Here is a 24725-nt window from a genome sequence, read left to right as displayed (position 1 = left end):
ATTGGCAGTTTATTGCTCACAGAAGAACAGCCTGAAATTTCAAACTTTAACATTGTCTTCCTAGCTGGCAGCAGCCAGTTTTTCTTCCTTCCCAGCACAAACACCATTAGGTTTGCCCATACTAAGCCTTCCATTGTGGTGCAGATTTTCAATAGATTCTGTATTACCAAATCCAGATGTTCTCCACCAAAAACTATGCCTGTCCTTCACAGAGACAGATATCTTCTCTGCACTTTGCACTGGTAAGCAGCCTGCAGAAGCAGCTCACGGCTTTCTTGCTACTGGCCAACTTCTTTCTAAAATGGTTAAGAAGTCTGTAAAAAAGAAACCCAAATTGCTGTTGGAGCAGGAAGACAAACTCCCTTTGAAGACCATCCCTCTGGCAGAGCACTGGAATTTTTCTATTTCTATAGGTACTAAGAAGAAAAATACATAAACATTTTTTATTTATTTATTTTTAATTTATTTTTAGAAAAATCACAATGTCAATAGGAGGTTTTAATAAGTAATTTTTAGGCTTGCAAAAGCTGAAGGAGGATTCAAGAGTCTGGTTAGCTAAAAGCTAGTTTGAGCTTCCCCTGCCATTCTATCCCTAACAATCACTGGCTTATTTCTTGTTTTCTCTACACTTGGCATTGATATGAGATACCTGTTTATTCATGCAGGTAACAAGTACTTTAATAATACACTTCTTTTTATTTACATAGATCAAATGTTTATATAAAAATCAATTTTCCACCCTCAAACACATTTAAAGTTTTTAGCACTGTCATTCTAAGAGTGGAAGAGGGGCAAAAAGAGGTTTACAAATGAATTTCATAACAAATTACTAAAATCTATGTAAGGCTTTGTTGCAAGCTAAGCAACATGTACAATAAATTCTTAAATGAATTATCCTTGGTATACATTCACATTTGAATGCACAGATATATTTACATGTTTAATATCCAAATTCATAATGACTTTTAAGATGAAATGCCATCTTTCTGTAGAACTTTGTCAGGTTGCTGAAGCACATTAGTAAGGCATATTGTAAAACTGCATGAAAATTGGAAACAATTAGAATGAAAGCCAACAGAACTGGTCAGACTATTCCTTCCAGACAGAAGTAGTTATTATCCCAGACTTAGTCCTTTAACTGTGATGAGTTGCAGTTTTCCATGTTTCCACACATCCTTGAAACCTTCCTATGGCTTTCAAGAGCCACAGCAAAGCTTACAAGTCCTTTCAGGTGAGGATGCAATCCTGATGGCAATCCTTCACAAGCCCAAAAGCATTCTTCTCACGTATGCTGTTCATACTGTTCAATGGGTGTTTGTGGAGTGAAGCTGGGTTCTTCTGGTCAGTCTTGCTATTACATACTTTGAAACTGTAGTACTGTTTCTATCTTTTAAGTGTGTGTGCTAAGCCTTCCAAATTCAAAGTATCACATTATTTTCTGTTAAGTTACTGGTTATGGAAGTCTGAAGATGTTAATCCTCACTTCCCAATGCTTCATCCACAACTATTCAGGGAACAGCCAAACATCAATCTCACCAGATGTTCAAAATCCAATTGTGGTTCTGATTTGCAAATCAGGCTTTTCCACATGTGACCAGGTCAGTACTTGCTAAGCAGGAAGAGCCAGAAAGGATGAAGGGTCTGTGTGCACTAGTTTGGGTGTTCTGAATCTGTACCAGACAGATGAAATGAAAAAAATGCAAAAACAAAACTGAATTTTTGTCTCTTGGATGCTGAAGAACAAGTGTCTCTTCCCTGGTGGCTGAGACAGGCAGCTACACAGATTGTATCAGCAGCACCCACACCCAGGTCCATTATCCACACACAGTGAGCCATTTGCTTTCAGGTGCCCACACCATATACCAAGTTGTTTGGTTGGTACATTCACTGCGTGCAGAATATTAAAAAATATGTTTGTACTGCCTGAAAGCAATGGTGTAACAAAACATTAATTGCTTATTGTTTTTGGAGAGGTAAGGAAAAGTTAAACATCCTGAACGCACTTGAGACACACCCATTTGTCACAGGAGTACAGGAAAGAATGTAAAGGCACGACATACTTCTACACTCCTGTCATTAAGGCCATATATTGGTGTGCACAAATGCTTCACAGGGCTAACCATACAGAAGTGCTCAGGTCTAAAACCATACAGGACTACTCAGGTCTAAGTCACACTCCCAGAGGCTTCAAACAAGAACTGTGTTTCATTTAACTTCAGACTCTGCTACTCTGCTTTCTTATTATGCTGAGCTTTTTTTTTCTTTTTTTGCCTTTTTATTTTATTTTTTTTTTCCAGGCAGAATGCAGGCTGTCTATCCAGTTTCAATGGTCTGTTCTTCATCATGTTTTCTTTGCTTTAGTTCTCCAGAAGTGTGCGCTGAACTGAAAAGTGAAAAACAACCCAGGATTAGTACACTAAGTTACTACACATTTTAAGTTACGCATTACTATGTAACAGTATATGTAGACAACAGACTTTTTTATTAGGCATTGGAAAACTGTGGGATAAATTCAGTTAAGCAGAGGATTGATTCTGTGTATGCAGTACCCTGCATACCAAGGGATATTACATCTCAGATTTCTCACTCAAATGTCCATGTCCTCCTAGATCCATGTAACTATCTACACACGCAGTGTAACCCAACAAGTAGTTTCAGACTTGCAGACTTGCAGATGCAAAATGAAATTATGTACATACAGTCTGTGTAGCTGATGGAAAGAGTGGGTTATTGGAAGAAAGTGCTAGCTTAAGTTATCTACATTTTCAGGAAATCAAAGATAAGTCTACATAAGATTTAAAAAACACAAACCTATTCTGCCATGCCATCTGACCCAGCTTAAAGCAAAGCTGCTTCTAACTAGAAGCCAAGTAGGTACATCAACACTCTATTACCAAAAGCAGAGCTAATGTCTGCTGACTCCCAAAACTTAGATCAGGAGTAGCACCATGCAGACCATGGTTGCCCAGTTTCTTGGCTCAAAGCTTGCTCATGCTTGTCTGTAAAATGTAACAGAGGTGTGAAATTTGGGATTTAACATGACATCAACGTGTAAGCAGAAGTAATCATTTGTGGTAACATGCCACGCTTGACTTTGTCGGTTAAAATAAAGTATCCATTATCTGATGCATTTCACACCTAAGTTCTGGTGAACCTTGGCTAAAATTTTACCATACCCTGACTCCAACTCATATGTTAACTGCCCTTGGTAGAGGTCTCTGAAAAATACTGCTGGCTTCACCAATGCATACCTGCGTTGACAGTACCTGCCTATCTCCAGTCTTGACTTCAACAGCCAGTCACCAGATATGTTTTCTCCCTGAGAGTTCTATATATTTAATAAATCTATATCTAATATAGATTCATATATTCATATTTTTAGTTTAAAGGAAAACTGTTTGTAAAGAGGATGATGAGACAGATGGAAGTTTTTATCAAAATGCTGAAATACATGGAAGAAATAAGGTATAAAAAATATTTGTTAAATTATTAAAAAAAACCACAACAAAACCAAAACCAAAACAAATGCAAAACAAAACAAAACAAAAAAAACAAACACCAAAAAAACCAACCAACCAACAACCCCACCAAACAAACAAAAAACCCCACACAATATAATTCGTTCTGCAGGCTTTATGTTAAGATCACAGAAGAACATATTGCAAATTCATACCACTTTAAGATTTTAATATTCAGTGTTTCAAAAACACTCAACAAACTTCAGCATGAGAGTGTACGGCTTCTTCCTTTGTTGACCAGTCTCAATGCAAGATGGCAAAGTTTTCACCTATACTGTTTCCTGCAGATGTATCTATAGCTTTCCTGGAAATAATCACCTGTTCTATCAGCCAAATACCCTAGACAACCATACCTGGAAGGGTGAGGTTGTTAGAGTTTTTGTTGCTTTAAAAGAGATCCTTCTGCAGTTGTCACCACTGTAGAAGTATCTGTTATTTGATGATTCTTTCACACAAGAATCTTTCTCTGTTCACAACAGAGAGTGTTTTAGTTACAACATGCTACTAAGTTTACTCCTTCGTGCCTCTGATGTAGTTTAATCTCTGCACAAATTCTATTGACATTTTTAATATACATTCTTGCACAGTTCCACATGGGTTTACAATTGAAAATGATATCAGATTCCAATCAGACACAACATACACTATGAGAACACCTGTCAGCTCATTGCAGTTGTGTATCACACTGAAGGAGCAGGCTTGGGTTTTCACAATTGTCTTTAATAATACTTTTGCAAAGAAAATTCAGTTCTTTACTTTTGCAAAGCTCTTGTATCTCAAGGACTCAAGGCAATAAACCAGTCTGTTCAAAAGATAAAAAAAAATATAGAAAAGTAGCCATTTCATAAGAACTGAAATCTTGATTCAGTTCTAAGTTAGTTGTCATGGTAGTTACAAACAGTTTTTTTAAACAACAAAAAACAAAATAGTGCAAGTAATTTTCTCTAGTACGTTAGATGTCAATAAAGTGCACTTAATAGGACCCCACCAAAAAAATTATCTTCCATCTAGATTTTTCTCTTACCAGGTGGCTCAGATTGCGCTCCCCGGTGGCTATCCATATTCACATTCTCTTCATCTGCTGGGAAATCAAAACATTCAGCGTACAAATTCTCTTATTTTCAAAGTTATTAATTAATTAGGGTAATTTGAGAGAAGAAACAGCACTGAAGGAACTGGGCTACTGATAGCAGTTCAGTTTCCCTTGTGTTGCCTCCATGATAATTTTGATGTGCATGGTAGATGTTACTCAGTTTCCAGACTTCCCAAATTACAAAACCGCAGTGCCTGGCTGGATTTCTGCTCTCTCATCTCCCTTCACCAACCAGTTAGAAAGACTAGGAAGGATAAAACCAAAGCTTCTGCCGCACCTATCAACCACAGTACTCCCCAAGTTCTCTGATCCAAGTTATATCTTATTTAGGTGGAAAGGAAGTAGACAGCAAGCAACAGATGACTACAGAAGAATCATTTGGGGATGAACATCCAGGTAGCTGTCACAAACCTAATACGTAGGCAAGCATCTTGTGAAGAAACAAAGGCAAGACAGACAAAATCAGAAGTGATAAGGCATTTTTCAGCATGAAAATAGTCTCTAATCCCCAGTTTCCTTAATGAAATGTATTCTTGAAGTCTCTCCTTAGCAGGAAGTGCTTTTGTTTTAAGAAATGCAAAGCCTTAGGTCTGTCTGCTTCTTGAAGTCTAAATTTTGGGTGAGCCACTCTTCAGACACCCTGTCTTAGATGACTAGTAAGAGAGGTTACTCTCTTGAACACAAGTTCACTGTGCTAGCTATTAGAACTACCTTATGCATAAGGTCCATTTCTAGCCCCCATACAAGTACAAACCTGCATCTCTTTAGACTGTAGAAAACAAAACTAATTTAGAATTCTTACCGCTTTGTTTGAAACAGAGTTTCTTCTTCTGGTAAGCAATGAAACTAGATACTGCTCCGATTACAGTAGCAACCACAGCACTCACAATTCCAGCTATTGCTCCCTGAGAAGCTGAAAAAAAAAAAAAAAAGGTCTGTATACATTTTTCAGAATTGAAAGCAATATGTCAAACTTGTATTGTCTCAAAGTAGACCTTGTGAACACTTCCAAAAAACCAATAAACTGAAATTATTACATGCAACTGTAATAATCAACTCTTTCTGTCTTTGTGAATGATGAAAAGTGAATCATCTGATTTTATAACCATTGATTTCTTAGCAATGCCTATTGTTAAACAACTTAGGCATGCCTGTTGTAAGTTCCACTAAGCAAAAAAGCTACCCTTTCACAGACAAATCTTTATATAAATACAATCAGTGCACCAGCATCTCTGAGACCTGAACACTTTTGAATCATTTGCAACACAGAGATTTTAAAAATTATGAAAGCAGAACTTGAAAGTAAGAATTCTAGATCCCACAGAAGATTTTAAGCTGAAACCTACTACCGGAAGTGACCATTCTAACAGAATATTAGCAGTATAGAAAAACCCAGAAAACAAACTTCGGACATGCAGACACCATCATACACATAAATTTATGCATTTACCCTCAGTTTCTTCATTTGGACTTGGGCCCTTTCGTTCTGTAAAAATGAAAAAAAAGTTTCAGATTTTACATGTCTAAAGAACAGTCATATAATAATTGATGAGCTTTTTGCCAATTAATCATGCAAAAGCCATCTACTATATCCATACAGCGCTAGGTTCTCTGGCACTCAAACTTCCTGTTTTCAAAGCACAGCTCATGGTGATACCAATTTAAGCCTTGGGTGCTCAGCACTTGTACAAAATGAGCGTAGTACACCTGTGAAATTTGGATTAATCAGCTTGCCTACCACCACTGAATACCCAGTGGAGAGAAGAGCATATAATTTCAGGGAAGCATTCAGTTGTATTTCCATGGAACCAACTATCTTTTCCTAAAATCCTGGACTAATTTACTAAATATTTTTGCAATTCTCTTAGCAAACAAGACAGAAGGTCTGCAAATACTATTCTTATTTGGCGCTATGCAACTTGCACCACTGTAGGAAGAACCTGTGCAGACAAAAACCTCATAGAAGTCTCAAGAGATGCTTCTTGCCCTTGCCAGTTTTCAGGTTACTGCCTCAAAGGAACCTTGGATGGTGAGAGCTTCCCAAAAAACAAGCATCAGTAATCTCTGTCTGAGACAATCCTCTGAAGAAGTCAGTAACACACAGCACATCTCAACATCACATCAAGATACTTAACCTACATCTGACCTGCTGTAACACACAGAGGGATGACTAACACCATCCTAATGATGACCATTACTGCAGCTTGGTCCAAATGACCACCTCTGTACTGAGCTGTGCCATGAAAACTAGACATGACAGATTACTCAAAACAAGTTTAGTTTTTCTACTGCTCAGAATAGATAGAACCTACAGCACTTGGAAGTCTAAGGATCAGTTCATCCTGTGGGACAGATTAAATCTTTGAGAACACAGGGTGGATCCTCTTTGGCCCATCTCTGGGCTTCCTAACCACAAGAACTAAAATAAAATGAGAGTATGTCACAGGAGTTCTGAACTTTTGAAATAAGTACCACATTCACATCTCAGTTTTCAAACCTCACTTTCTTAGCATAACAGTGAAAATCACTGAAGGTTCCTAGACCACTTTTACATCTTCATTATCTGAGGGTTTGGGCAGAGACAGAACACATTGATTTTCAACTGGAAAGTATGCTCTTAAGTTTCAGAGACAAAACCTAGAGTTACTACAAGCTAGACCATGTTAACCAGCTTGTGAGCAAGCTTTTATCAAAAGCGCAGGTAGCCATAGGATCAACATGAAGCACAACCCATACTCTTACCATTGCTGCCACTACCATCGCCTCCTCCTTTTGGTAAACTGCCAGCTAGATCTGAGTCATCAAAGTTGCCTATAAAAGAAAAAAATAATATAATCTTACATGTTTTAAGTTCAGTGAAAAGACACCTCAAGGCACATAATGTCACAGAAGTTTTCTCTAGATTGTTCAGCTGAATTTGTGGTGGTTTTATGCTCAGCGCAGGAGTCACAATACTCTCCTGTTTCAAAAGCCCTGTCAACCTGAAGTCCTTTCAACTTGGTACTACACATTTTGATAGCAACGCTCTGTACTTCTTGAATTGAGAGAAGTCAGTGTCCAAGAGCAGATGGTACTGCACAAGTTACAGGCTAAGCAAGCAAGAAGCCCTGTTAGCTACTTAAGCGGAACAGCCCAAGTCTCACTATCCTGTTAAAGAAGAGAAAGAAGGTGGACAGGAAAGGACTATTTGTTTTCAAGTCTGCAGATGTGAATGTTTCTTCAGAGTTGGGTTTCTAAGTCAAAATCAATCTTTTGAACCTGTACAGCACAGCAGCTAGAGGGAGAAAAAAAAAAAACAAACTCAACAGAGTCCAACATGCCACAGTCCAGTGACTGCAGTATTTGCCTGAAAATGGGAAGATCCTAATGTAATTCCCTGCTCTGATTTATTGCAGGACATCAAGCCAGTCCCTCACCTTTTCCACTGGATCCTACCTCATGGAGTCTGAGTTCTCCTCCTTCCCTCTGCTGATGAATGAATCTTTAGTTTATGTAAAGCAGATCTGTTTCAAGCAGTAAAACTAAAAGCATTGCATTAGAGGACATTCTAGCTGGGTGGCAAAAGCACTGTACTGAGGCATGCAAGACCTGAATTCAAATACCTGCTGCAAATCAAGCAGGAGAAGGAACAAGAACCAGGGCTTGCATTTCAGGTAAGGATTCTTTACCATCGTATTTCTGGATAATATCATCACCACAGCTGCAGCCACCTGAATCTATTTTGTTTGGAGTCAGTCAAAGACAAAGAAAATGTCTAGAGCACAACAGGCAGGGAAGGACATGTAGTTTAAGCCTTCATTTCAAACACAACATTATTTTGTCTCTTAACTAGGGTCTTTAAAAGCAAAGCCAAACAAAATAACCATTTAACTTCGAGCTTTACCTTTAACGTATTAATCAATGTTTTAAGAATATAGTTCACAGGTAGTTCCAACTGACACTGTAGTATGAGTAGCAGGTTTGTAATGACAAATCAATTCACTGAACAGGTGCTCCACCATGGGCAGCCAACAGCAGCACTGCCCGAAGCTCGCACGCTCTGCCCCATCCTTTCTCCTCCCCACAGCATCCCGCTTCTAAATGAAAGCAAAGTGGCTCAACAGGTTTGTTATGGAATTTCAAGACTGCTGAAAAGCTTATTTGCAAGACAATTTTTCCTCAGTCCTCAGTATTCATCCAGTGCAACATCTGACATACATAACAGCCAATTAACAAGATGTCATTATTATAAATTCAACTGAAACAGTAAAACCATGTCATGATTCAGGAGTTTGTGCTAGAAACCTTACCGGTGTCTTTAGGATGAGCAGGTGGATCTTGCTTTGGGTTATCTACACACAGAAGAGAGATTTGGGAAGAAAAAGAAAAAGGTTAAGAGATCAAAAGCAGACTACAATACAGTAACTTTGAAAGGGACTAGGAAAGATTAAGAAATACTTTTCTACTGTTCAGAAATTCCTGTTAGGTCAGTCTTACCAGTGTCTCTGGGATTTGAAGGTGGACCTGGCTTGGGGTCATCTGTAGACAAATAAGAATAAAGTGACCCAAGTTACTAGTGTGAAGAAACCAGAAGTGGAGCATACATGACCATGAAAGACTACCTTTCCCATGTCATTTCCATTTCTTTTCATTAGATAATGCAGGGGTTTTTTTGTTATTTTAGGTTAAACACTGTACTTTAATGTAATTAACAGTGTTTCTGCTGCATTAGCCTGTATGTCAGACTCTTGCTATAACTGAACATATGCAGAAGAACTCACTAAGGTGTTATAGAGCCCTTTAGTTTGCACATCTGATCTCAAACAGTGAACTTCTTTAAGTTTTTCTACCAGGTACAGATTACCTGGCTGTTTCCTCTTTTAAAACTATCAGAATTTAACCAAAAATAAAGGTTCGTACCTCACTTTAAAAAAAAAAAAAAAAAAAAAAAAAGACAAGATACACATGATGCAACTAGAAATATGGTCCCCATAACCCATAATGACGCTTCATTTAGTTTGTCACAAAATAGGAGAATAAGAGACCTTAGTAATTAGCTCTGTACTATTTATATTTATGGTTGAACTCTATGACGCTGAGGGTCTCTTCCAACTGAAATTCTGCTATGATTCTATTTGGCTACAGTCTTTGTTGCCCACACTGAATTAACACACTAGCAGTGGTTTTCACTGTGTTTTCACCAATAGCTGAAACAATTCAGTAGCCCGCTTGTTCTACATGCTACTTCTTCATGATGTTGCATGGTCTTGCCTCCTCCTACCTCTAACACAAGTCAGAACAGGTTCCCTTAGGCTCTCTACATATTCCAAGTAAAGATGCAAGCACCCCCAGAGCATGGTTCTAAGACTCCAACCTAGGCTTGCCATCCTATAAAGGATCCTCTCTCTTCACCTATGTGAGCCATCTGATCCATTTGGCCAACTGCTTCTCAACTAGTCAACACTGATTTCAAAAACATCAGCAGTGGGACACAGATTACTTTAAGAGAGACAGAACTTAAAAGGGCTAAATCAAACAAAGCAGCAAACAGGGCTACTGTTCGACAACTGCATGTCCTGTGTTAGGCAAGCCATCTATACTCCAACAGGTCTAGTGATGGTACTAAAAAAGCTACTGTGCATTATCTGTGTAACTGGATGCAGCTTTTAAATACTGTGATTTCTACTGCTGCCCACACTGTGGAGCTGAAGTGCATTAGAACGAGTATCTTCCCTCTCATTATTTCAAATAGATGAAAGTTTCCTTGTGCTACTAAAATTACTTTCTGGAAAGGAAGAGGTTACTTCAGTTTTAAAAATTAATTCCATTGTTTATGGAATTAGTGCCATCTAGTGAAGACACAGCAATGAAACAAGTAGGACTTGGCTAAGAAATAAGTGAAGTATATCCACTTTTTGTAACCCAGACCCTTTAAAAATGAAGGTAAATAAGCCTAATAGACTGCAATTATTTTTATCTGCAGTCTGTTACTTTAATCGACAATGTAACCCCTTGTTACATTTAGGCAATAAAGAATGGCTAGACATTGCACCAAGTATTACTGAGCAACATCCAGGAAAACATACTTACCAGGGTGAAGAGCATGTTCCAAGCTGAAATCATCTACAAAGAAAGAAGGGGAATTTTAAATATAATGCAAAAACTGAGCTAGTTTTAGACTATTTTACACCAAATGCACCTCACCAATAATATAATGGCATGCTCACTCAACAGTGGCCCACAGAAGAGCACCACAGAGCTACCAGGCATTATCTGCCAAACTACATGCTGGTTCTGGTGATTGTGGTACATCCCAAGCTCAAAACATGCAGACTGAAAGCCAACAGAAAGGATTCTCATGGGGTCTTTAAGCTCGTGAAGCCAAAAAGTAAATTTGTGAAAGCACTAGCAGAAGACTCCAAAATGCAGAAATCCTTTTGCTATTAGGGAACTGCTTTCTTATATAGAAATACCACAACTCTGTGTGCCACTAAATGGAAAAATTCAGGCTCTCAAATTAGTTTGTACAATTATACTTAACTTCACAGTAAAAGGCATTACAAGACAATTGGATCTCACCTGGATCTGATGGTGGTGGCTTCTGAGATGGAAGAGGCTTCTTTGTAGTTTCTGTCAGGGATGGTTAGGAAAACAAAACAAAACAAAACAAAACAAAAACAAAACAACTATTTAATACACTGTTCAGAAGATACATGTTGGTCAAATATAAGCCTGTTTCTATACACTCAAAACATAAGATCAAGTGTATACAAAAAGACATTTCCCCCTTAAGATGAATTCCTGAGTGTTCCCAAAGACAATTTCCTGTTCTATGTGGTCAACATTTTGACATACCCACAGCTGAATTGTTCCACTGAGGTTTAAATAACCCACATGTGGGGACGATGTCATGATTGGTCATGTAGCGATACTCAGGAAAAAAAAAGAAGAGCCACTATTTTCCCACCTACCTCCCAAAATTTATAAGAGTTTAATACTTACCAATTGCATCTTGTAAGCTGAAGTCATCAAAATCGCCTGTAGAAGATGAATGCAACAGTAAGAACACCGTTTTTTCTTACCTAAAATCAATACTTATCACAGTCATAAACATGTCTTTGATCTATGGAGGTATGCTTTCTGCTTCCCGCATCAGACTAGAATAATAGTTTGAGCCAAGTTTTAAGACAGACATTCTTTTCTCTTTCTCCAGACAATGATCCACACATCTCTTCAGAAAAATAAAGGAGAAGCACTAAAAATTGTGTCTATAGAAAGGATCCAGAGGGCCAGAAGATATATTCCTACAGTCAATATAATGCACTCAGTCCTTTATTCTTGCCACTACTATTGCATGCTTTCTTAGTGACATCCACGACGTATTCTTTCCCAGCCTTCTTCCCACTGAACCACAAAATGAGCAGGGGCACAGATCAAATTCAGAAGAATTTACACAATTAAAGTGTGAAGAAGAGCCTTGGAGCACAAAGGCTGGTATTAAAGTTCTATGATTGGGTAATGGATTTAATACTTTGGTATTAAAAAACATTTTAATGGGTTTATAGGAGTTATCTTTTCCTCTAAAAGGGTTAACAGTATGAAGGTGGTTAAGTTATTAGCACAGATGATCTTGAGCAGCCTCTTCAACCTCCTAAAAGACAATAAAGTGCAGCTGTCACCACTATGGTCTCTCCACTCTAGGCAGTTTCAATTTCAGCCCTTAGGAAAAGAACATTCTCTCTTGCTGAATCAGGTCAGTCGCTAGAGCTACTGCTGCTTACCTAGCCAGCTGCAAACACAATAACTCAGTATATTCATGATACAAACTGGTTTCACAGCATGAGTATAGTAGTATGATCTCAGCAGCAGAGGCTTGTAAAATAAATGGAAAGCTATAACAACTGCTTGGGATACTTCTGATGGTTCATCATTCCTACTTTCACTGAAGCACAGAAAAGAAAAAGGCATGAAAGTAGATATCAGCTATTCAAGAAAAAGACATCCAAATATACTGCTTCAGCCCAAAGGAAGCTGGAGGACTTTTTTCTACCTACTGAGTATCAAGCCAGCTAGAGCAGAACTTCATACCAGCCAGAGCTACCTTAATGCAGAAGACACACGCATAGAGCATTGATGTATCTGGCTTTTCCTCCAAGAATGTTGCTGCAGAAGAGGAATCAGAACTGGCTACTGCAAAGTTTGAAGAGAGTAATAAAAAACAAATATCAAAAATCAAGCCCCAAGCAGAATGTTCCTTCTGTTTACATGACAGGCCAAGTGAATTCAAGGACAACTCACAAGTCTTGTACCAGGAATGATGGACACTCAAATACTTGGTGACATCTTTCATCTCAACTGAGGTAAAAATTGAAATCTCTTTTCCTTCTCAGATAACTGCAGTAATAATACCATTATTTTTTTCCAGAGAATAAATAAGACTAAGGTTGTGGCTTTTTTTTTGTTTGTTTTTGCTTTGGCTTTGTTTGGGTTGTTTTGTTTGTTTGTTTTTATGGAAGCAAGGAATGACAACTGGAATAAAAAAAAAAATCAAAGGCCAGCTTGCAGTTTCCTGAAAACATCCTTCAAGCTAGTCTTCAGTCTGGCCAACTGAACTGCTACAGAAGAAACTGAAATCTGAGGTCTAAGCAGTGATTCCCATACTATAATATTCAAACTGAGTCCCGCCTTGTGCACAGCCAAGTAGAGAGGTAGCACTGTCTGAGCAGTGACAGGTCCCTTCATGGGAACAGAGGCAATTCATGGCTTTATCATGGTGCATGAGCAAAGTGTATTTAGAACTTCCTGGATAAAGTCATTAGATATGGATTTCGGATCTTGCAAGAAGATATGCAAAACATTTTCAGGTAATTTATCTGAACCTACATCATCTTGCAATACAATATTCAAAACCTCTGTAAAATGAGCAGATGCTAAGACTCAAATCTCAGTCACCTCTAAGGTTACCCCTTTGTTTATACTGCACCAAGAAACCTCCATATTAACAGACAAGAAAGGTCAAAACACTCAAGAGATATTTAAACAGATATTTGCATAGTTGTTCCTCAAATCTGAACTCAGGTTTTGTTTCTTTTGTCAAGTACATGCCTCTCTCAGGCTGCAGAAATGCCAAAGACAGGACTTGGTCAGATATTTGCTAGTCTAACTCTAAGGAGACAGTGAAAAGGATCTGTTGAAGACGCATGCTTCTCAAAACACTCTATCAGAGAAAAAAGCAGAGGATGGACCACCACCATCTGTTAACACCACCTGTCTTGAGGCTAAAGATATATTACTAGGTCAAGGAATGTTACATTGGCAGGTGTATTTCAAGAGAACTATTTCTTTTTAGAAGGAGTGAGAGAGGGAAAAGCAAGCACGTATACTCAACATGATGCTCTGGTGCAGCTGAAGTTTTACCTGGAGCAGAAAAAAGACTATTTGAAGAGTCTCCCCGTGCTATCATGAAACTCAAGAGGAGGAAACCCGTGTAAAAGAGTGTGTATTCAGTGACATGGCTATTTTAAGGGATTGTTTTCACACATGATCGTTATAGAGGAATCATTCAGGATGAGACTGCTGACTGCCAGTCTCATGTAAGATGTGCCTTGAGAGAGCAATAAACCAATTTGAGAGTTAATAAAAGAAAAATATCATTCTATATTGACTGGAATTATTCAGTATTCTGTATACAGCAAGATGTCAGGCTCTTCAAACACATTACTTTATCTCAATAATGATAGAAGCAAATGTCAAAATCTAGCTTATGAAACTCATTACAATAATATGCACTCCGAAGTGCTGGCAGTGTCCTTTCCCAGCAAAGACTGGTTGTTTCTCCATTGTTCATGACAAAGCTTCATATATCTTTAAAGTACTTGCTTTTATAACCATACTCACTTAGCTTTTAGTGTGGGTGGGGGTCCAGCTAAACTAGAAGTTAAATTACTTAGCCTGAAAGTAGTGGCTTGGAAGCAGGGATTCAGCTGCTGCCAGTGAAGAAACAATCAGACAACAAAGATGGATCTACAGTACTAAAATAAAGGTTCTAGCAGGATCCAAGAAGAAAAAGTCAGTGAGAATACGCTGCACTCTCCGTAGGTTTAAGGAACATTGAGAGTAACTAGGTTTATGAGCATTTTCTTAGTCTAAGCAAAGATAATTGCATATAAAGCAGATATAATATTGTGTATAAAGTACAATATAGCAGGTATTTCTAGCTCCCATGAGTACAAGCAGATTTCAGGAGTGTCTACGCTATTGTCCTTCCATGTCTGTAGCTCAAATACGAGGATCTCAAGAGACAGACCTTCAGCAGGCTGTCCCCAGTAACCTGCATAGTTTGTGTCAGATGGGGGAAAAACAGCAGGTAAAACAAAAGAGCAAACAGAAGCTTTTGAAAAGCTGATGAGCTAGAGGATATTCAAGAGAGCCAAGTAATTACGCATATAGGAGCCCTCTGCAAAGACCCATCACCACCCTCAGAGACTTACTGCTACAGCATTAGATTAGTCACATTTACATTCCACTGCAGAAGCAAACACGAGCTTTGGAAAGTTCCTCCATTAGTCACGTGTATGGTGACACACGAAGAAAGGAGCCTTGTGATGAATCACCACAAACAAATTTCTGACTTGAGAAACAGACTGCTTGAATTTTGTTCTTCTAAAAATGCTGGTGCTCTCTTCCTTTCCTCCCTCTACTCCTCCCTCCCCAGTGCCCTGTGCACCACAGGCTGCTGCAGAGCCTGCATGCTGCAGCTGTTTTTCCAGCTGTAGGCCTACAGACTAGGTGACAGCGGTTGACTTGTTCCTGTCCCACTGTTGGATATTATCTGCCACTCTGTCGGTGGCCAACTAACTTAAAATCATAGCATAACTTGAGGTGGAAGGAATCCACAAGGATCACCGACTCCAACTCCCTGCTCCTCCCAGGACTACCTGAAACTAAACCATAGGACTAAGACCATCACTCACACAGGCTTGGTCCCATGACCAGCTCCCTGGGGAGCCTGTTCCAGTGACCAACCATCCTCTCAGTGAAGAACTTTTACCTAATGTCCAACCTGAACTTCCTCTGATGCAGATTCGTGCTATTGCCTCGTGACCTATTGCTGGTCACCAGAGAGAGGAGATCAGCACCTCCCCCTCCACTGCCTCCCTTGAGAAAGTTGTAGACTCAGATAAGGTCACCCCTCAGCCTTCTCCAGGCTAAACAAACCAAGTGACCTCAGCCACTCCTCCTAAGTCTTGCCTTCAAGGCCTTTCACCATCTTGGTCACCCTGCTCTGGACACACTCTAAAAGTTTCATAGAATCATAGAATCATTTATGTTGGAAATGACCCTTAAGACCATCAAGTCCAACCATTTGATGTTCTTATATTGAGGTGCGCAAAACTGTACAGTGTTTCAGCTGAGACCACACCAGTGCAGAGCAAAGCGGGACAATCATCTCCCTTGCCAGCTGGCAATGCTGTGCTTGATGCACCCCACAACACAGTTGGCCCTCTTGGCTGCCGGGGCACACTGTTGGATCATGTTCACCTTGCCATCAACCCAAACCCCCAGGTTTCTTTCTGTGGGGCTGCTCTCCAGCCTCTCATCCTTCAGTTTGTATGTATAACCAGGATTACACTACCCCAGGTGACGAATCCAGCACTTGCTCTTGTTAAATTTCATATGGTTGGTGATTGCCTAACTTGGGTCTCTCTGGCTGCCTAGCCACTCATTTTCATGAAATCTGCAAAAATCTTGATCTCAAGGTGATCTTTCATCTGTGTAGAGTTTACATGAAGTTTGGCAGCCCTCTAGGGAGATAAGGATGTTGATAGCGACAAAGACATAAACTCTTGGGCAACCAGGAAAAAAGCAGATTCTCCAGCTCTGGGCAGGGAAACTGGATTTTATACTCACATGTCTTGTACTTGCCCCCCTTGGGGGACTGAAAACAGGAGGAGCAGAAATATTGAGCGCTTAGCTGTAAGTGGCCTCAAGTTGTGTAAGGGAAGATTCCAATTGGATATTAGGAAATATTTCTTCACGGAAGGGGTTGTGAAGCAGTGGAACAGGCTGCCCAGGGAAGTGGTGGAGTCACCATTCCTGGAGGGTTTTAAAAGACATGTAGATGAGGGTCTTAGGGACATGGTTTAGTGCTAGAGTTTAGAGCCTGGTTGGACTCGATGATCTTAAGGGTCTCTTCCAACCAAAATGATTCTATGATTCTGTAACAGATGCTACAGAAAATACAGGAAGGCAAACACATTGAAGCTTGTTTGTGAAACACTTTAAATACAGAGCAAAGACATCACATCCCTTACAATTGTTTTTTAAGCTTACCAGTACTTGATTCCAATCCAGGTTTTGCCCCACTAGAATTCGTTACCCACAATGAAAAATTTCTACTGCTTAGCTCATACTCAGTTATTTTCCAATATGTCCAAGAGGAGCAATTTAACCATAAAACCTGAGAGAAAGGTGAGTTGGTTCTCCATACCTTGCTGTAAGAACTGCCATTCTAAAGTTTTAAATGGAGAACCCAGAACATGAAAACCACTCACTGTGGGTTGGGGAACGTACTGAAAACTGAACTCCTCCTCCCAGCCAGGGCAGAGGTTTGCAGGCAAGATCCCTCTGCATCAGGCAACACAGATGGGATGTTTACTCCCACTGCCAAGCAGCAGTTTATAATTAGCCCTGCCTGGAGTCTCATGAAATTAAATCCCACGCAGTTGATTTCAAACCCCGTTCCTCCTATAAGCATCCACCTATTGCTGCTGCTTTTCAAGTTTAGTTTCTCTGCAGAGCAAGAGAAAACAAAAAGCTTTCCATAAAGTTCATTCTGAAGAATGAAGCCCCTTTCTACCTAAAATAAATATGGCCCAAACACAAATAACAACTGTAAGTCAGCAAAAAACAGATAATTTTTTACATGTGGGGAGTGTCTGCTTTCTGCACATCTGGAGCTTTCACTCGTGTATCTGATGGGAATAAAGGCAGCTAAGCCTCCGCTGCAACCAATAAAAAGATATATTTCCTCTTCAGAAACATGCACCAGACTACTCCAATAATTATGACACTTATTTTTTCTTACAGTGATCCAAAAGCTACTTCCCTGAAAAGTTACCTTATTTGCACCAGTCTTGAAAATAAAGTACAGAAAAAGTTAGGCAGATATGTCACCTAATCTGTGATTTATTTTAATATTTTAATTACTAAGTATTCCTTCCACCCAAAAATGGAAATCTGATATCTTAAATAAACAATATAAAGCCTATAAGGTCACATTTTGACTCAAAACTATTTTAAGTAAATAACTGCAGTCATACAAGAGATTTAAAACAGAACATGGGAAAACAAGCCACTTACTGGAGAAGAAAAAAAATTTTGAAGCACAGTTTAGAGAATTCTGCTTGTCTAAAAGCTTTCCATGCATTGGGTAACTTTTGTTTCCCCTTTGAGCAGTACAAAGTAGGAAAATAAAATGAGATTCTAAACATTAGCTATGAGCAGAGTTTTTTGATTGAGGATTTGATGATGAATAGCTCTAAATCAGCAGAAAGCAAACAGAAAAACTGAGTCAACCACAAAGCTAGAGATTTAACACGACTGCAACAGTCCTGCCAAATGCCGAGCTACTTCTCCAGAGACAAGAAGGGGTAAAAGAGAATTATGCAATTGTTACATAAGGTCTAAGAACTCCCATGAGTCCCTTCAATCAAGCAGTGAAGATAAAAGCAAATATTTGCACCTTAGTCACAACCTGCCCAGTGACGAGGTGTATACCATAGCACAGTCTGTCTGGTTTCTTACAGTTCATAATTCTGCATGTCCATAACCAATGCGACCATAGCAATGGTTTGGACTCTTGGGAATTCTCTTCCGGTTACCACCTTTGCTGGTAAATCAACTTCAAACAGCAAATGACAGAGACACAGATCCCAGATCTCCCCCTTAAGCTTAGAAGAGCTTCCAAAGCACTGTCACTACCAGCAGCTTGGAAAGAGCTAAAGTATTTTCCATGCTTCAGTGGAAGCTGTTTCTTGAAGAGAGTACCCGCCCCACGTATTCAAAAGCTGTCACAGTCTTGGGCAACCTGTGGTGGCTGACCCTGCTGGAGCAGGGAGTAGGACTGGAAGGTCTTCAGAGGTATCCTCCAGCCTCAGCACCCTATGGTTCTGTGGCTTGGGTCAGTTCTAGTTGCTGGACTAAACAACTTGTGCTACAAAACTCATATAGCTACAGATGAAATAAACTACTCTGTCTCTCTGCAATTCTTTTTACAGATGAGACCTGAAATACATTGCTCTGTCTCATGAAGCTTGTAAGTGGAAACCTGAGCTACACTAACAAAGGCTGTTAGAAGAACATTTGGGTGAGAGAAGCCTGGCACTTGCATCAGGAAATGACAAGATTAAGTTTGAGGACACTGGGATAGGAAGCAGGAAGAAAGAAAAAGGGGTTTGAGAAATATATTAAAGGTGCTGAATCCTGATGGCAACAATAAAAACATATTGGAGATATTTATGTAATTTTTGCTCATTTCTTCTTACCTGTAATTTCAGGAAGGCCTGACCATGCTTCAAGATGACAAATACCACATACTATACTTTTTGCTATTTCACCTAAGTATCTGGCCTTACCAAGCATAAATGCATTACTAAAATTACCAAGTATTTTAATAAAGTATTTTCTAGAAAGCAAATAGTAAGTTTTCTTTTCAGTAAATTCAGCAACTAAGGCAAAATACTACCAGCAGACAGAAGCACAGTCTTGCCTGCATTCCAAGCTCAGCACACCCTTGACAAAGGCTGCAGATGTTTGATTAAATATTGCCTAGCCTTACATTATTTAAAGCCTGCATATGGAATCAGTACCTGCAAGTGCTAGGAACACTGAAATTTTCAGCCTTCTAGGTAACTGTTCTCGAGTTCTTGGTACTCGTCCTCACAGTACTGCTAAACCAGAGAGGCGTCACTTTGTGCATTAAGCATGAAGTTACTTGATGTCAGTAACACCAGTCCGCAGCTGTGCAGTGTCACCCCACACCTGGGACCATGGCTGCCACTGCCTTCTCATGCTTCAACACAGTGCCCACAGAAGCTCTCCCCATCCTTCTGCCCCTGGGGCAGGCAAGAAGCACCCCCTGCCACTCTTCCCAAATCTCAGGTGCTTGCATGGTCCCTCTTTCCCCAGGGAGGCTGCTGGAGCAGGCACAATGGGCCAGGATGCCTCTGCTCTCCATCATTCTCTCTTCAGAAACCTGTGCCATGGCTGGACCAGGAGCTCTGAAGCAGTCTTAAGGAACCCTGTTCTCAAATCTCTCCAAGATCAAGCAGGCAGTATGAACCTACTTTACATTCAGCCACCTTTGAAATTCTGTCTTGGTTTAAGAAATGTCAGTAGTTAATTTTATATAAGCCTAAGAAACCAAAATCCTTTGAGTACATGTTGCTCACAGTCCACAGCTTCAAAGTTTAAGCTGCTCTATAGACAAGACTGTAAGCTCTCACAAAGCTGACAAGCCTTGCAGCTACTGCTCACATAGCCTAAATTTCCATAACCAGGTTCATCTTTACCACAAAGCTCATGCTCACTCTTGTTATGAAAGCTCCCTTCCCTAAACACTACATCAATCTGTCTTTATAGTATGAAAATATATTAATTTTGTTAATATATATTTATTCACATTATATGTTGCAATGCAGTCAGGTAGTGGAATATTCTAGAGACTTTGGTATTGTTCATGCTTAAGTAAAAGAAACCAAAGGACAGCTCAGCCCTGTAAATAAGGACTTTATTTCTTGGAAGCTTAGAGCTGTCCACAAAGGATGAAAGATACCCCTGGACAACCAAGATCATGCCAACATCCTACCCCTTCTAACACGCTCTTTGAAATCCTCCCCACATCAGCTGGCATCATAGATAAGTAACTATAGTAAGGCTGACTCCAGGAACATCTGGATCAATAGACAAGCAGCAAGAATGCTGCAGAAATATAGTTGCTTTGCAACTACTGATTAGTAATCAGTAGTGTGGGTGTTAGTGATTAGTCAAATAGTGTTGTACCTAAACAGTTGAAGGGTATAAAAACCCTGTGTAAAACCACATTCGAGGTTCCTCAATTTGGCTGTGACACCACATCCGTAAGAATAAATATTTACCCTTGTAATTCTATATTTTGGTTCTAGCCTCTTCACTAGCAGACATGTAGTAATAGCTTCAGCAGTTCTTGGCAAGAGCTCTTCCACAGCTGACCAACATCTTGCTCTGTAGTGTGTACTTTAAAACACTGGGCACATCACAAGCTGTCAAAACCATACTTTGGAAACCGTGGAGTAATGTACACACTGATTACACTAAGATGGACACCAGAGGAGATGGTGGGGCTGGAAAGGGGAATACATTCAACCGTCCTTGAACACTCAGTGTTCTCACATTTGTGAACAGATTCATGAACATTAAGCCTCACTGGGATAACAACTGAAATTGCAGGCAGCAGTAACAATTAACAGTTACCATGGAAAGACTACAATGGCGGTTAATCAAAAGATTAGTTTCAAATTTAAGAAACCTGTTTTATCCAAGCAGGTTGCAAACTCTTTGGTATTGTATGATTTAATCAATTCTCTGGTTCTCGTGACAGTAACTATAATTGGCATCAAGTAACTTAATGCTATTTTATCACGGCAGTTTATCTGTATTCCTATTCAGATAATAACAGTCTAAACTCTCTTTGCACTGAAAACCTCTATACGCATTTCTACAGTTCAGTACCCTGCCCAGCCTTGTACAGAGAAAGGGAGAAGTGTTTTTAGGGAAAGTGATCTCTTGAACCATGACTTGAAGAGTTGTGTGCTTTTTCTGCTCATCCCAATATCCAGTAAAACACTTTACACAGAGATAAAGTATGTAAGATGATAAACTGGAGGCTCCCCTCCCCACTGAATGGTCAAGAATCACCAGCATTTTGCTTTGTCTGCATCCTTCTTTGCTGACAACACTCTGCATCCTTCGGCAGCTTCTTGGATTGGGGCAAGGAGGGATGGAAGGAAGAGCATTCTCAGAGCAGGTGGGAAATGCAGCAGCAAGGGTCAGCTGCAGAAAGGTCAGGGAGGTCTGCACTAGAGGAAAGATGGTAAAATTTTAGCACAAGGAAGAAAGATGTATTAGGAAACCAAGATTTGTGGTCTGGCAGACAGTGAAGTAAAAGTTCCAAAAACTCAACAGCTAGAGCAGTAAATAACCCTCAGTCTAATCAAGGAAAAAGAATTTAAATTATAACTTATGATTAACAAGTAAATGGAACTTGGTTTTACATTTAGAAATTCTTTCTTTAAAAATAAAACAGTTGACATATATACTTGCAATGTGCACAGAGCTAAGTCAAGAATACATTTGTTTTTACAGCAGTACACTAAAATGATGGCAAGACTGTTTAATGTCTGCTGGTACTTTTAAGTTGACAATTCCATTTCACAGCCTGTTTCTTTTACCTTCCTCACCAGAAATCTTACCAGTTCAAAACAATTTGTATACTAACAGCAAAAGTCAAACAAAATCTGCAATCTAGTCAGAAAAGTAAAACTGCCTTTGCTTTTCTAGACTTTTTTCATTGTGGCTTGTTCAGCAACAGCTAAAAAGATTTTTCAGTATTTTCAATCTGCATATTTAACAATAGCTGCTACAGCTTTTTCAAAAAGAAAGAAGAGGAAGACACTGTGTTTTACAATGAGGTTTTCCTGTGGGGCAGGCGGGGGTAGAGGAAACCAGACCCAGGAAACCAGACCCAGTACAGTAACTTGCAATGATTCAACTCATATTTTAATCCATTGCTCTGAGATTGAATCGGTTCTGGCATTAGTTAACTCATTTTATAACAAAACCTACTGTTCTGCTCAAACATTGATGTGTTCCATTAGCACCAGTGACACTTTCCTTCCTGCAGGTATTTACTGTTAAAGGGATTGAGACAAAGTTGCATTAAGTGACAATTCAGTGAGCCGGGATTTCACAGCTTGTGCTTCACTGCACCACACCAGCACTGGTTTCGAAACATGCAGACGAGATTCAGCCACAGAAGATGTGATGTGACAGCAGCCTGCTTCCCTGGGCGACAGCAAACACTGGAGGAGAAGGCTTATTTTTTCGACTTCAACTAACTTTGTGTCATGTACATGAAATTACTACCTAAAAAGATACTTCTGAAGTATAACCATGCACACAAGAGATACTGCATGCAGTATCAATGTGACCAGTTTTAGCTGTTCAAACCGGACAGATAAAAAACTAAATAGATTATTTAATAGATCAGTTAGAATCCAACTAAGTCACAGACAGACATATGGAGCAAGTCAGAAACATGGCATACATTTTGTCAGATAAGGGTTTATATTTTGTTTCTCACCAAAAAAAAAAAAAAAAATAAAATAAATATATAAAAAAAAAAATATATATATATATATAAACTTCCCATTAACTTCCCGTTCTTCATTATTGTTACTTGAAGAACAAGATAAATCTTCCCTTTTGCACCAAGGCCACATTCAAAGATTCAAAGAAGTGATGTCTGTATAACCATTTGCAATATTTGGGGAGGCAGAGGGCAGTGAATAGTTTGTTAAGTAAGTACTGAATTTGGGATTTGATTGCAAGACGCCTGGCATCAGGATGTACTGAGAAACACAGAGGCAGGCAGAGATTTCTAGCATCAAAGAAGAATACCGACAGGCATGGATAGCTGGAGGTGAGGGAAGAAACAGAAGATTGAAAGATAAAGAGAAAAATATAGAAAAAAAATGTAGAGTTATCCAAAAGCTTTCCACACAGGCTTCCCCAAGCCCTTCCCCCAAACCTTATCCTGAAACTTCTTCTTTCTAAATTTAACAAGGATTTGTGTGCCTTCAGAGCTGTCTGTTTTGTCCAACAATAGCATTAGCTCTAATAAAAACTGTATCCTATCCAACACATTTGCCTCACTTATTTTTAATTCACTACATCATGCTACTACAACTATCACCAGCAGCCCCTTCTGTCTTCACATAGGTTTAATATTTCTTCCAAATCACAGGGAAGAAACAAGTGGTGGAAAAATATAAGGCTAAACACCGTAACTAATTTTTTTTCCAGAAAGAAAATGTTTAGAGTGTGGTATTTTTGTGGCAATAATAAAAACAATAATAGCACCAGTATTGTGAAGTATAGCCAGGCTTGCAGAATTTGCTGTCCTGGAAATACCATGTTAACAATTTTTTCACCTTATTTTTACTTCAAAATACTGGTCTTTTTCTCTAGAAGAAAAGGTGCAAGCAATATTTTCCATGGCTAAGAAAAAAACATACAAAGATAGTTCTATAATTAAAAGCTGGGTAGATTTTTACCAGTGAAATCAATGGATGTTTAATCAAAAAGTCTTTTTACTTCATGGAAAGATTAACTTGTATGCCAAGTCATAACATTCACCTGATGAGAGAACAACTGCTATCCTGAAAACAAAGTTTGATTTTACTTAGATAACAGCTCTTTGGCTCGAAGTGAAATAAGCTTTGCAGATACTTTCCACGCATCAAGAAATAAATACCATTTCTGGTGAAAAAATTCAAAGAACCAAGAGATCCAACGAGAGTTTTACAGGACTCAAACTATGACAGAAGTAGAGCAAAATTAACATCTGCAGTTAAGTGAGAGTCACGTCCATCAATAGGTTTTCCTTTTACAAGTAAAGATGCCATTTCTTAGATTTTTTTTAGCAGGTGGCCTCTTCACAGGTGACTGAAATTTGTAGAAAGGAAGCCAACTGCATTTGTTATACAACCAATGATGTTGTGTGATTAGACTTGACTTAAAATGTAAATATTTTCTTTTAAAATGATCTTTTTCCCAAAACATGTTAGAGTGATTCATGCATTTGATGTGTTAATTATGTATTTTAAATGAACTGTTCTATATTTCAAAAAAACTATTGTAAACAGGCCTTACACTGCTAAGAACTAAGTTCTGGATGTCATAGGAATTTGCCTTATGACTTTTTGGAATTCTTCGTAGAAAATCTCATGGGTTCGCCAGTCACACCAAATGTAGAAACTAAACCAGTTTAAAATGAGCTTATGCCAAGTATCACCACAGTAGTTTTTATTTTCAAC

At 39.1% G+C, this 24725-nt stretch overlaps 1 protein-coding gene across 1 annotated transcript in view; it reads right to left on the bottom strand.

Moving 5' to 3' along the window:
• Positions 1 to 447: 447 nt before the first annotated feature.
• Positions 448 to 24725, bottom strand: part of LOC308045034 (uncharacterized protein) — a gene marked incomplete at its 5' end in the record, with an annotated part of 67488 nt that continues 43210 nt past the window's right edge. Inside the window, 10 exons of the mRNA XM_080352054.1 lie at positions 448 to 2383; positions 4543 to 4596; positions 5414 to 5524; positions 6062 to 6097; positions 7354 to 7422; positions 8901 to 8942; positions 9088 to 9129; positions 10681 to 10713; positions 11170 to 11220; positions 11593 to 11628. Coding sequence (XP_080208180.1) covers positions 2358 to 2383; positions 4543 to 4596; positions 5414 to 5524; positions 6062 to 6097; positions 7354 to 7422; positions 8901 to 8942; positions 9088 to 9129; positions 10681 to 10713; positions 11170 to 11220; positions 11593 to 11628 — 500 coding nt within the window. The 3' untranslated portion in view covers positions 448 to 2357. The remainder of the gene's footprint in view (positions 2384 to 4542; positions 4597 to 5413; positions 5525 to 6061; positions 6098 to 7353; positions 7423 to 8900; positions 8943 to 9087; positions 9130 to 10680; positions 10714 to 11169; positions 11221 to 11592; positions 11629 to 24725) is intronic.

This window comes from Nesoenas mayeri (assembly GCF_963082525.1).
Source record: "Nesoenas mayeri genome assembly, chromosome: 1".
NCBI classification, from domain to species: domain Eukaryota; kingdom Metazoa; phylum Chordata; class Aves; order Columbiformes; family Columbidae; genus Nesoenas; species Nesoenas mayeri.
This window is presented reverse-complemented; position numbering and strand designations above follow the sequence as displayed.